This window comes from Pseudonaja textilis, chromosome 7, assembly GCF_049901715.1.
Source record: "Pseudonaja textilis isolate UNSWEBS1 chromosome 7, rPseTex1.2, whole genome shotgun sequence".
In the NCBI taxonomy this organism is placed as follows: domain Eukaryota; kingdom Metazoa; phylum Chordata; class Lepidosauria; order Squamata; family Elapidae; genus Pseudonaja; species Pseudonaja textilis.
In genome coordinates, this window is record NC_141996.1 from 16,784,449 (window position 1) to 16,798,883 (window position 14,435).

At 36.4% G+C, this 14,435-nt stretch overlaps 1 protein-coding gene across 1 annotated transcript in view; it reads right to left on the minus strand.

Annotated features, from left to right (window-relative positions):
• Positions 1-14,435, minus strand: part of GUCY1A2 (guanylate cyclase 1 soluble subunit alpha 2) — a 190,505-nt gene that overhangs the window by 56,688 nt on the left and 119,382 nt on the right. The window contains exon 6 of the mRNA XM_026706919.2: positions 11,824-11,967. Coding sequence (XP_026562704.1) covers positions 11,824-11,967 — 144 coding nt within the window. The remainder of the gene's footprint in view (positions 1-11,823; positions 11,968-14,435) is intronic.

The following is a 14,435-nucleotide window of genomic DNA, read 5'->3' on the forward strand; positions in this document are numbered from 1 at the left end:
TGAGATTTGAAGTTGCCATTTGTTTGACCATTCTGATACATAGTTGAGGTCTTTTCGAAGGGTAGCAGTATTGTTTGTGGTGTTGAATAGCTTTACATCATCAGTGAAGAGAACGCAGTTGCTCTTGATATGATCACAGAGGTCACTTAGGTAGAGCATGAAGAGAGTTGGTCCTAGAACACTGCCTTGGGGGACACCACTGTTGACAGGTACAGCAGTTTGACAGGAATGCTTCTATCCAGTTATGCAGTTGTCCAGAGATACCATAAGATTTTAGTTTTAGGACTAGTTTGTCGTGTACCACTGAATCAAAGCCTGTACAGAAGTCTATGTAGATTGCGTCTATTGCTTTGCTCTGATCGAGTTGTGTAGTCCATATGTTTTTGCAGTGTAAGAGTTGCAGATTACATGATAGTTTTTTCCTGAAACCAAATTCTTTATTAGGGAGTAGGTTGTTTGTTTCTAAGTGGAGCATGATGGATTGGTTAATAATTAATTCCATGACTTTACAGGTGACGCAGCATAAAGAGATTGGTCTGTAATTTTCAACTAGGCTGGGGTCTCCCTTTTTGAAGAAGGGGATGACCGTGGCTTGTGACCATAGTTTTGGCAAGGAGCTGGTCCTAAAAGATTTTTCAAAGATTATGCTTAGAGGTTTGGCTATGGCAGCGGATAGCTTTTTAAGAAATAGGCACATATTCCATCCGGTCCAATAGATAGAGATGGTTTTAGATTGTGTAGTGCTTTTTCAACATTGTTTTCTGTAAAATCATTAGATCATTGTAGTTGTCTGTGGTTTGACTAGGAAATACTGGGCATGATCCAAAATATTAAAATAGTTGGAGCCAGCTTACTGATTCTCACAAAAGAAGGAGAAAATTACAGGCATGAGATACAGAGAAAAAACCCTACAAACTAGCTAAGATCCTTTCCCATAGAAATCAAATGGACAGCAAGTTATAAAAACTTGTGAAAAGCAAACCAAAAGTCGTGGCAGGAAGGAAACATGATGGCAAACTGATAGCTAAAAAGGATCAGGGAAAAACAGATTGGACTATAAAACAATTACTCCTACCAAGATCCCAGGAAGAGATCCCAAAGAGACAGGAATTCAACACACACAAATCAAAGTCTTCAAAGATTCACACGTACAAATCAAAGAACCTGAAGTGTATAAAAGAGAGGTTTTCCTACTCACTTATTAGATTAATCCTAGGAATGCTGTGAGATTTCTTACCTGCCTTCCTATTAATAAACTGATTCTGACTTTCAAAGCAGCTGACCAAATCATTTTGCATTTCTCTCAGCCAAGAAATTTGAATCCACAAAAGGAAAGAACTTTGCCTATTCCTTAAAGGGCAAGGCTTCTTTCTTCCTTTCTTCAATAGTAATACAGCCCTACTACCTGGGTAAATATCCTTAGGCATAAGACAGTGCTGTGAGAAGTAGGTGTTTAGCAGAGACAAGTTTTGTTATGTTTTTTATTATTTATTATTTTATTATGTTTTAGTATGTTTTAGTACGAGACATGTTGGTCATCTTAGTCTAGAACTGAAGAAGTGGAAGGATGACCTAGAAAGTGACACAATTTTGGGATAAGATGTTTGTGTTTTACATCTCCTCCAATCATATTTTTTAGCATCAACATGAAAAGATGAATAGCATTCAAAAAATTGCTTTTATCTCAAAAGGAAGGTCACAAGGAAAATGTTTCCTAAAAGAAGAAACCATGCTAATTACAACCAAACTATATGTATGTAGGGATTTTTCCTGTGGCTTTAAGTGGGAATGGAGGGAGAAGGAGAACAAAATTACTGCTTTACCACTATTGCAAAAGAATTCTGTGCAATCAAAATTCTCGCAAATTTAAGCTGATTGATCTGAACACAAATGCCTCTTGCTTTGTTTCTATGAAATGAACACTACCAGCCATATTCAATCCAGTTACATCCAAACAAAAAGTCCTATTATATGACTACATCATTTAGGCATTAACAATATAAAGAGTTTTTTGAACAACTGTGTACTTTTTTTATTTGCACTAATGTTACTCCAAGAGAAGACAAATAATTCTTCATTTAAAACCACCCTTTCTGAAACAGGTCCTTGTTTCTGGTAGCTTTTAGAGAATAATTTAGATATTAGAAAGGAGGGGAGAGAATGGGGGAGAAAGAAGGGGGAGACAGAAGTTGCTAAGATACTATAGTGCTATCAAAAAAGATTTCCAAATACCAGAGAAGGAATTATCAACAGAAAACATGAGTTCTGCATTTCTGGAACAGAGTTTGTTTAGCTAAACTGTACACAGCTCAAGTGATTTAAGCTGCTAACTTCTACAGCTGGAACAAATATCCAATGTGTGAGCTTCAAGGTAATAAACAAGATTGTTCTAACAAGGTAAAAAAATGAATCTGTATCTTCACATTTTACATTTTATATTGTACATGTAAATAAGTGGACAACAATTTATGGTAGTCCAAGGTTACATAAGGCTAGAGAGATTTGCCCCCATGTTTTGTTTGCATTGTGTAAAATTCAAAGAAATATCAGAAAACTTGCCAAAACCTTAGGAAACTTAACAGGCAATTCCAGGTACCCCTGGAAAAGATGTGATATTATTTTTGAAATATATATTTAAGTGCTTACAAAGCAACCCCCTAAACTAAAACAAGAAAAGCATTTCTCAGCCACCACATTCATACTGTAAGTCAATAGTTTCCTTCCAAATTTCATCTTTTAAGAGAAAGAAGAGATGCAAACTGCAATGCTGTTGGTGCAAAATACCTTCTGGGTGGACTTTAATGGGTACAAAGATGCTTTTTTTTTTCAAGAGATAACTGGACTTCTGGTTTTTCTTTGAAGGCATTTTGCTTCTCATCCAAGAAGATAAAGAAGCACGATTTGGATGACTGAGAATCGCCATAGATATTTAATGGGCACATCTTTTTCAGTAACTACCCAAAGTGATGAATTTGTTTCAAGAAAAGTTGAGGGGTCAGTAAATCCTGGACTCCTAGTATCCTCAAAGCTACTACATAATGTTCATCCAAAATATGTCTATGTGAAGTAAAAATGTCCCAAACCCATTATTTTGGATGTTGAGGTCTCACATAAGATATGAACCCCTTGCAGTGATGCCAGCCACCTGAAAGTTTGTCAAAATGGACGTACATATATGAGTCTTTGAAGAAGGCAGTGTAGAAATATTACATATTAGAATCTATTTTTATACAAAATATTACCATAATTTTCACGGAGGGGTCCTTATGTGTTTGGAATTTCTGATCAGATATAGTTTTCAAATTTAGAGTTTAAAAGAGTGCAGAGAAGAGCAACAAAGATGATTAGGGGACTGGAAGCTAAAACATATAAAGAACAGTTTCTGGAATTGGGTGTGTCTAGTTTAATGAAAAGAAGGACTGGAGTGACATGATAGCTGTGTTCCGATCTCTCAGGGGTTGCCACAAAGAAGAGGGGGTCAAGCTATTCTCCAAAGCACCTGGGGGCAGGACAAGAAGCAATGGGTGGAAACTAATCAAGGAGAGAAGCAACCTAGAAGTAAGGAGAAATTTCCTAACAGAATAATTAACCAGTGGAACAACTTGCCTCCAGAAGTTGTGAATTCTCCAACACTGGAAGAATAGATTGGACAACAATTTGTCTGAAATGGTTTCTCCTGCCTGAGCAGGGGGTTGGACTAGAAGACCTCCAAGATCCCTTCCAACTGTTATTCCGTTCCGTTCCATTCCATTCCATTCCATTCCATTCCATTCCATTCTAAATTATACAGGTTCTCCTATATGTTCCACTCAGAAATAAACCACTCTGTGATCAGTAAAACTTATCTCTTAAATAAAAAAACCTTTACTTTTAGATATAATACCTTGGTTGACCTTGAGAAACTAAGAAAGATTGGATCAGATTAAATGGGAGTTGTCCAGGAAATACCCAGGCTCTAATCTAGACTACAAAATGAGAATATCCGGGTGTTTAAAGTTTTCTCCAAAATTAAAAGGATATGTTCTAAAAAGCATGTGTCTTTAGGGCTACGAGGAGCTGAGCTTTGCTGAAGAAATTCTTTATCTTCTCAACTACATATAGGATTGCAACATCAAACTTTTATGTTATTAGAATTGTTTATAATCCTTTGATGCCAGATTATTGAACCCGTCTTGTGAGCACTCAGTTTATTTATAAGGAGATGACTACATCAGGATGGATTCATAATGAATTCAACAGTCATTTATTTGTTTACACTCAAAGGTCAAAGCAAAGCCATAGCTATGCAACTGCAACCTTAAAATGTAAACAGCGCTCTTATTGGGAGTGTCACGTTAGGATGCTCTGAGTGTGATTCTCCTGGGAATCTCTTTCCTTGGGAAAAGTATGTGCAATGTCATTACCCTACCCAGAGATGCTGGGAACTGACTTTTTAGATTAAAAGAAGCTGCACTGGATATCCTACAGCAACTTCTCTTCTGCCTTCCCTGGTAATAGGAAACGAGAAACTGTTTGTCCTGCTAGATATTTGGTCTGTGTTCTCTCTAATCAGCACAAAGAGACATTAGCAAGAGACATTGACACAGTGCCCAAGATTTGGAGTGTGAATGATAACAACGGCTAAGGTCAGAGCTTATGCACTCTGCACAGAGAACTCACTCATATCAAGACAGCTATAGCGATTTAATAGACCTGAATCATCAATAGTAAGTGGTTTAGAACAGTGGTGGGATTCAAATTTTTCTACTACTGGTTCTGTGGCCGTGGCTTGGTGGGCGTGGTGTGGCTTGGTGGGCATGGCTTGGTGGGTGTGACGGGAAGGATACTGTAAAATGCCCATTCCCACCCCACTCCATGGAGAAGTTTACTACAGAATCCCATTCCCTCCCCATTCCACTAACCTGCTTTCCAGTTCTGTTTTCCTGTGCAGGGCAACAAAAGAAGACCCAGCCGATCAGCTGGGACTCAGGAGGCAGAGAATAGATGGGGGCGGGGCCAGTCAGAGATGGTATTTGCTGGTTCTCCCGAACTACTCAAAATTTCCACTACCGGTTCTCCAGAACTGGTCAGAACCTGCTGGATATCACCTCTGGTTTGGAAGTGCTATATGAGAAGAATTTAAGAACTACCCCAAGGCTGGATCAGGCCAAAGATCGTCTAGGCACAGTAGCCAACTGAATGGATTTGGAAAGCTCACAAGCCTAGCTTGAAGGATGATTGTCTCTTTCCACTGTCACTTCCCAGTAAAAAAATATCAAGCTGCCTATGATTCTGGAGGTAATACACAGCCATTAATACAAGTAGACACTGAACAGAGCCTCCTCTGAAGCCGTTCAGACTGACTACCATTATTGCAATTGTATTGAACTTAGGTTTTATTGACAAAGAAATAAAGGGAGATTAGTCTAGAACTGTTTAGTTTGAAATATCAGCTGGCAATACCCTTCTAGGATTTGAACCTCGGCTACTTACATATTAGATAGATGTACCAACCTCTAAGCCATGGGTTCTCCTCTCTTTGTCGGCTATACCAGGGAAAAGATTAAATGTTTTTTTTTTCAGGGCCACTGGTCTACTCAACTGTGGGGTGCAGGATTATTGCAATTGTTATCAAGAATGCTTCAGTTTCATCTTACAAAATGTGAAAAGCTATTTAAATCTGCCACTCCTAAATCCTCTTAATTTAAGTGATTAGTGGCAACTTTCAAAAGTCTGAGAGAAGGAGAAAAACTTCTTTCTCTTCAAATTTGCAATTAAACTTTTCCTTGCTGCAGTATATATTGGAAGACTCATAGTTTGAAGCCCAGCCTATGTACTGTCAAAAGTCTAGGTCTGATCCTCAAGTCTCCATTAAAAAGGTTTACATTTAATTTCAAAGAGTCATTACTGGTGGAAAGGAGGGAGTGCCACATAAATGTTTGGACGGTCCTTGTTAAAGATCCTCCAGGAAATTGGAATGGCACACCTGAAAGGCCACCTCTGTTTTTATTGATGATACATACTGACCACTGGGATAGTCAGGCACCTTAATGCAAAAATTGTTTTCTTTTGTATTTTTTGTATATGTGTGTGATTGTGATGTGTGCAATTGATTCAGTGTTGACTCCAGGTAACTGCCTGGACAAGTCTCTGCAGATTTCTTGACAAGATTTCAGAAGTGGTTTTGCTATTGCCTGCTTCTTAAGAGTTGAGGGAAATTGTCTGGCTCAAATTGGCTCACACAGTTGGTTTTGTGCCAAAGGCTGGACTAGAACTCACCCTCTGCTAATTTCTTAACTACTACAACAAATTGGCTCTTTCTTTTCACTACAATCCTTTATAAAAAAAATATGGAGTTATATTTTCACCTTTAGGCTTGGATTTATCATAAACTAAAGTTGCCTTGTAGCTTCATACCCAAATCCTTCTCTAGGCAACTGAAAAGAGAAGGTTTTTACAAGCTGCACAGGGAACTACTTTTCCCAGAAAAACCAATATCATAAAGATGGCCAGATAGAAGTGAGAAAATCTTGTTTCAAGGTTTCCTTAGGTAATTTTCTGGCTATCGAGTAGCCGTCCCTAAACTAATACCAAGATAGCAACAGCACTTAAGACTTACATACCGCTTCACAGTGCTTTACATCCCTCTCTAAGCAGTTTTACAAGTCAGCATATTGCCCCCAACAATCTGGGTCGTCATTGGAAAGATGGAAGGCCGAGTCAACCTTGAGCCTGGTGAGTTTCGAACTGCCAAATTGCAGGCAGCTGGCAGTCAGTTGAAATAGCCTGAAGTACTGCATTCTAACCACTGTGTCAACATGGCCCCTTCTCTTTTCCTCTTTAACATTTCTGCAATTAAAAAAAGCCTCTACATACTTTAATTCTGATGCTGTATTTGCATGTCCTGAAGTTGTCTTATAACATTTCCACCATGTTGATAGCCACAATAAAAGTTAAAAGTTTCCCCTGACCAGTTGTGTATGAGTCTGGGGGAGGGGGTTCTTAGCTGAGGGAGCCATGTTGTCCGAAGACACTTCCTTGGTCAGCATGACAATATCCTGAGACACAAAGAATGGTGTTACCTTCCCACTGAAGTGGTACCTATTTATGTACTTGCATTTGCATGCTTTTGAATTGCTAGGTTGGCAGGAGATGGGGCAAATAATGGGAACTCATCCCATCATGAGGTATTTGGGTCTCAAACCTGTGCTGTCAGCTTTCCATGTGATCAGCTCAGTGTCTTTAACTGCTAAGTAACTGCACCCCCCACACCCCCAGTAGATAATGGCAGATAGATGGGTTCTCACATAATGACCTAAGCTTCAACACTATCCGAAATACACAGAAACTAAAGAGTGGATGGAAGCTTTTGCTATACCATCACTGTAACTGACAAGGGAACATTTCTGTGTGAGCCTTAAAGTAGTATGGGATAAATTCTGCATGGGCAAAGGCCATGTGCCAGTATTAATGCTTTGAACCATCTTTTAAGCAGGGTAGAAAACAGCAGCCCAAAATGCCTTTAATTCTGGAGAATATAATAAACAAAGGCCAGTGTTTAGGGCAAGGATCTTCAAATTTGGCAAATTTAAGACTTGTGGACTTCAACTCCCAGAATCCCTGAGCTAACATGACTGGAGGAGGAATTCTGGGAGTTGAAGTCCACAAGTCTTAAAGCTGTCAAGTTTGAAGATCCCTGGTTTAGGGAATTCTTACTGCAGCATTACCTCTGCCTTTCAGTATTCCATATTTTGCTACAGTACAAAGAAACCATCCAAAGTGTAAGCATTTGTAATATCACCCATTTAAATTTACCTTAACCCTTTTAGTGAGAATTGTAAAGCTTTGCATAGCTCAAATAGCATCTATGATGCATTGTTGAGCAATGCTGAAGGAAACGTAGAACTTAACATTAAATGAGACTGACATAAAAGAATATATAAACTGAATTTTTAAAATAAATAAATTAAATAAGGGCCAGCTATGGAAAGCTTCTCAAATAACACTACCAACTCTCCTGAACTAATAGTAATACTAGCATCATAATTTATGCTAGTGTTATAGAAAAGAACAACTAAAAGATATTTTCATGTTTTAGGCAGTTCCCCTATAAAATCAGCCAACAGTGGGATCTTAACAATCAAACTATTTTTACAGTACAACACAGAGGTCCATTACTAGATGTCAGAAGCAAGCAATTTCCCCTTACACGGTTATGAAAAATTAGGTCCCTAAAGACACCTAGCAAAGGAAATCATCCATGTGTAAAAGTAACCTTGCCTGAGTGTGCAGTTAATGGTGATATAAATCTGCGTGCATAGTTTCACTGATACTGAGAGTCATCATGAGCAAACGGTTAACTAAATATGGATGAGGATGTTTTTGGCATCAATAATAACAGACTGTGAAAGTATGTGCATATATTGGAATTCTATATCTTTGTTATCACCACTGCTGTTAAAAACCAAAATATCAAAAGCTTGGGGAAAAGAGGTAAACATCTGCATGTTCAGTTTTTAAAAAATCTTTATTACAAACCTTTCTAGGAGATGCATTTGAATGAGTACTAAACAGCAGTTTTTCCTTATATTTGAAGAATGCTGGAAAGACTGTTTATGTTGGAAGGAAATTATATGTTTGAAAATCTTGCTATGTGTTTGGAAACACTGTTTTTTTTAAAAAGGCATTTCCTGAAAGACAAAAGCGCCAACACTTTTGAAACCGAACATTGCAATCTAAAGAAAACAAATTATGCCATTAACCAATTTTCAACTATATCTGGTCCTCGATTATCGACTTAATGGAGGCTGCTCATTGTACTCCTAAGTCATGGCGGTCATAAAGCAGGTCATTACATGATCAGACCTGTTTTTTTTTTTTTTACTATTTTGTGTATGTGTGGCAGTCATTAAGTGCACCCATTGTTCACTATGGAGCATTTTTTCCAAAAATGGGAAATAAATGCAGTTGTAAATCACAGTCACATGACTATGGGATGCTGCAAGTAGCCATAAATATAAATATCCTTAGTGCCCCAAATGCAGTTATGTGACTTGGGGGGCAGCCAGTGGAACTTTGGAACCTGGTCATAATTACCTTTTGGGGGGGTTGTAACTTCAACCAATCACTGAGTGACAGTTGTAGGTTGAGGATCTATCTTCATCACAAAAAGGACCACCGCTATTTAATTTATTTATATATTTATGTACATATGTGTGTACGTATGTGTGTAGGTATATATGCATTTATTTATTTACTTATTTATTCTTCTATTTTGAAATTCATCACTAAAAGTGTCCCCATTCCTACTTTGGACTCAGTATTTTTCTTATCTGACCCTAGCACTGATTGTGATTCTTCCTCCTGTCTCCCAAGATTATTCTCATATCCCATTACATTCCTATGCCAAATAAATTAAAGGAATGAGATAATAAAATATATTTAAATTTACTTTAGAGCACTATCATTCTTTATAACATCATCTGGATTATGCAGCCACAATAAAATGAATAAAATAAACTCCTAAAGGGGAATCATTCTCCATATTTTTCTGCCCGTGTTCCTGCCATTACCCAAATTATTTATTGTCTTTTGTTTTTTGCTAATGAAGAAAGTTATATTAATATCAAGATCAAGCTATTAAGTCTCTTACTGAATGAAGTATAAGTGATTTTTTTAAAGGAAGAGCTGAGAATTATTTGTATGTGTGATGCAAGTTCACTAATTAATTTAAACTTTAATTATCTGGAGTTTAGTGTATCTCATGGAATATCTTGATGGCAAAAACTGCTGTTAAATGACATGTTATTATTCAATTTATTAAGGGTTACATGAAATTTAGCACTATATACATAATTCTTGTTATGGCTTTGAATTTTAGGTTGGGTTAATAATTGCCTTATCTCTCATGTCCATTCCTGCTTTCCTTCTGAGAAAAATTTTTCACTTTACAAATTCAAAGGTTTCTTTTTTATTTGTATACATTTAAGACTGCTTACAGAGTAAACTTAAAATATTTTTTTTATCAAATGAAATGCACCTTTATCAATCCAAACTTGAATATTACCACTAGCAACACCTACATCTAGCATCAACTCTTTTTAAATGATGAACAAATAAATAAGAACATGCTTATGCCATCAAAAGAAGCAAGGAAATGAATTTTTTCAAAGGTTATAGGAGCAATGAGTTGTGGAAGAAAAAGTAATTACTTAGAAGTAATTTTATATTTCTTTATAATTTAACAATAGTAAAAGAAAAAATGTAAGAGAAATAAATAAAAAGAATAGTAAGCAATGAAAATAATAACGGAAAAAAAGAAAGAAAAATAAAAAGTAAGATTACAAAAAAATCAGCTTCTGATCTTTGTGACAACAGTTATAAATTTTTACTTTGCCCTGTCTCTGTACAGTTACATCATAATTTCCTTATTTCCATAAGTTATCCTGTCTAATTTTCAAACTCATAAATCACAAGTCCATTTTTCTTTTTTCTTTTAAAAAATAACTACAAGGGGTTTTCAATCATTGCTAAATGCAGCTGTTGATCTTTCTCTAAACAAACATGTTCATCTTGGCATTTCTGCTAGTTCTGTCAACTTTACCAACAATTCCTCATTGTGGGTATTTCAGAGTCTTTCCATTTTGCACATATAATAATGTCATATGAGTGAACATGTGTTTAAAAAAACCCACTTCCATGTCTCTTTTGTAATATACTGCCCATTAATCCCAGCCAGAAAAATTCTGATTTCACTTAAATATTGACCTTTAAATTTTCTTGTTTTACAAACGCACCAGATATGTCAAAAATGACCTTTTTATGCTGTCCACATTTCCAATATAAATTTGAAGTACTCATTTCTCATCTAAGATTGCATATGAATCAACAAATCTTTAAACGAAGACATCAATCCTAAAGCTTGCCAGAATTTTGGCCGTTTCTCTTCCATTTTTGAAATGCAGTGAACTTGAAGTAAACTAAGTGCATTAATTTCACTAGAGTCTTGACCCTCTCTTTTTAATTCTTTTTATCCTGCCCTTATATTTGTAGATAACTCAAGACACACAAATCTAATATTGCTTCCTTTTCCTATTTTCTCCATAACATCAACCCTGTGAGGCGAGGTGGGCTGAGACAGTGTGACTGGCCAGAAATTACCCAGGCATCTTTCATGCCTAAGGTGAGACAAGAATTCATAGTCTCCTGGGGTTGTAACTTCTCCATAAATATAGACACAATGGGAAAATCAGGGTCCTGTTTATCTGATAATTTGTTTCTAAAGATCTGAATCTCAGAGTACTCCAATTACCAAACAAAAAATAATTGAGAAGCTACGTGTTGCCTATGGATGATGGTTCTAGGAAGTTAAGACAGTATGATGGACTCCAGCTAAATCTACAGCAGACAACCAGAAGCCCGTAAGTAAAACATAACAGGTTTCTAGCACTTAGACTTGCCCTCTCTAAGCGGTTTACAGAGTCAGCCTATTGCCCCCAACAATCTGGGTCCTCATTTTACCAACCTCAGAAGGATGGAAGGCTGATTCAACTTTGAGCCAGTGAGAATCAAACTGCTGAACTGCTAGCAACTGGCAGTCAGCCCAAGTAGCCTATAGTACTGCATTCTAATCACTGCGTAACCACAGCTCTTTTCAATCCTTTGCCAATGCCTGAGTAAGTAATTAAGTGGGATATTATCCTGGACCATCACGCTCAGCATGTAATCTACAACTCACCTCTTCTAGCAAGACTGTAACTTTAGACATATTATTCGCTATGTTAGCAAGCATAGGCTGCTCTTTTCGTTCATTGAACTGCTGAAAATATATAGAAAAGAAGGTACCTTAATTGGTCTTCCATCTGGTGTGAGCACCTCCTCTGACAGCTCCATCATCTTCAGGGCCATCAGAGCAATTGACTTTGCATGATTCAGGTTCTGCCTGTGGAGCCCGGCCGCCACACAGTATGCATCCCCTATTGTCTCCACCTGCAGCAATCAGGCAAATCAAATGCAAACACATGATAATGAGCGGGGAATTGGTGCCATTAATATTTACAATCACCAAATACTGTTTAAAAACATGTCAGCAAAGCATCAATAAGATAAGCTATTAAGACAAGGGAGTATAATTACCCTCCAAGTTTGTAAACAGGCACCATCAAATCATGACACCTCGATGGAGTTATTTTCCATAGTAAACAAGAAACGATTGCACTTGAGACAACTTGTACAATAAACTGAGTGATAAGAATTTATACCAAAAGAAAGCAGATTGTTTGGATTATCGTTACATGGATTGCTAGATATATAGTACCAATAAAAAAGTGTCTACATGCTTTGCAACCATGGTTCACATAATTCTTCCAACATTGTATTCATGTTATTTGTTTTAACAAATCAGAAATGAATAGAAAAAAAAATAAGACTGGTAAAAGTAGAAATCAAATGCAATGAACCCATGAGATTTAAAATCTTATCCATATTGCCATCAATCTGAAATTTCTCCATCCTTTTCTTCACATTTGCTTAGTATACCTCCTTATTGGAGAAGCTGAATTCAAAGTAAAAGTTGAATAGTTTTATCATTTCTTGTGATTGTTGGAATATTGCAATCTTAACTGAGCACTTGGTATACTGACTCTTATTATTTTGAATATATCTGTTGATTTATTGGATTTGAAGAAACCCTTTGCCAATTCCAGACTTTTATTCTTTGTAGCATTTTTCTATAATTCCATGTTATCTTGTTATTTCTTGGTGACGTACCCTTCTTTCCAGTTAGCAGATGGTTTTTGTTTTGTTTTGTTTAACCTTCCTAAGCTTTTTGTGCTGCAACACTGACTTCTTTTCCTGATGTGTTTACCTCCCTGCTAGAATGGTTTGCAATTGTGTTTTAGTACCATGTATACCATGCTTTACTCATTAGAATCCTGCTTATTTTTGTTCTGAGTTAATTAAAACCCATTTTCTTTAAGTCAGTACATTTGAACACATTCAACTTTAGTTTTGCTTCAAATAAAGAAACTCACTGCACTGTATTATCACTTTTCTCCAAAGTTACTGGTACTTCTTCATCCATGTTTGCTCTACTAGTGAGCATGTCCATTTTCCAAAAGAAAAGGTTGCCACCAAGGATGGTCAGGAGTTTCGTGGAAGAATCTGTCTCCCAATAGATGTTGGCATGATTAAAGCTTTGATCACTGCTACTCTCAAAGATCTACAATTTGCTTTCAAATCTTTCTTTGGTTTGGCAGACAATAGATATTAGCAATAGTATTGCATTGGTTTCTTAACTTTTTTTCTTACTTCTGCTAACTTTAAATCCAGTTAATCTAATTTTATCCTCAGTAGGCATACCATTAAAATGCCTTTAATATTAGACAGATGTTTGCCTCATTAGTCTTGTCATAATTTATTTTCACTGACAAATTTACTTAGTAGGCTTCAACTCCATTATAATGCTTTAATCAAATAATACTAAAGCCAAAGTATGAATATTTATAATGCTGGTTATAAAAGGCCAAATTAAACACTGGAAAAGTATGAATAGTTTTTCAACTCCTTCTTTAAAAGAAATTTTAGGGGTGCTGCAAACCATGAAGGAATGGTAGTATGGGAAGAGCATTTTCTGTTCAATTTGATATCTTTCTTGCTCAGCTTGTCTTCACGGAACAAAAGATTTATATATATGAAAGATACATATATTTAGAATGTACCTCTCTCTCTTTTTTCAATCTTACTGACCTACTCCTTAACAGTCTGCTCTTTATAAAGATTCCTGAAATATTTTTTCCTATCAGTTAAAAACATATTTTTTTTAAAAAAAAAAGCATTTAATAACTTACTTGTAGTGGAAGTGGAAGCATTTCCTTGATCATTTAAGACATGACTATGCCACTTCACTATTGTAACATGTTGCTCCAACTAAAAATAAGTATTCTAATTTTCCAGTTGAAAAACCCAATTCTGGACTACAAAAATATAAATAGCGTGTCCATTTGGGATAGAGAACTAAAACTCAAGCAGCATTTACACTAATTTAGCCTGTTGTTCTAATCTTAATAACCACTGATTTGTTTAGCCCAATCAAAGTCAGTGCTTGGAGAGGGAGATAAGTAAATTTGCGACTGATCTTTTTTATACATAAAGCTGTTTCTAGTGCTAGTACTGTGACTGTAATAAATGAGAATAAATAAATAAGGACTTGTTTTACAGGTTTGCCCCAGCCAGTTATCAAAACAAAAAGCCTTCAACTTCACAATAAAAGAATAAATGAATTAAGCATATGAATAAATAGACAAACTAATTGTAAGGAGTCGTATTTCATATGCCACAGAAGTTTTGCTGTGAAACCTATTTAGACTTGCTCTAAGTAATCTTCTTATCTGCATTTTAAAAAGGCAACCAAGGACCCAATCAAAAGGAGGAGAAAAACAACCTTTCTGAACTGAAAG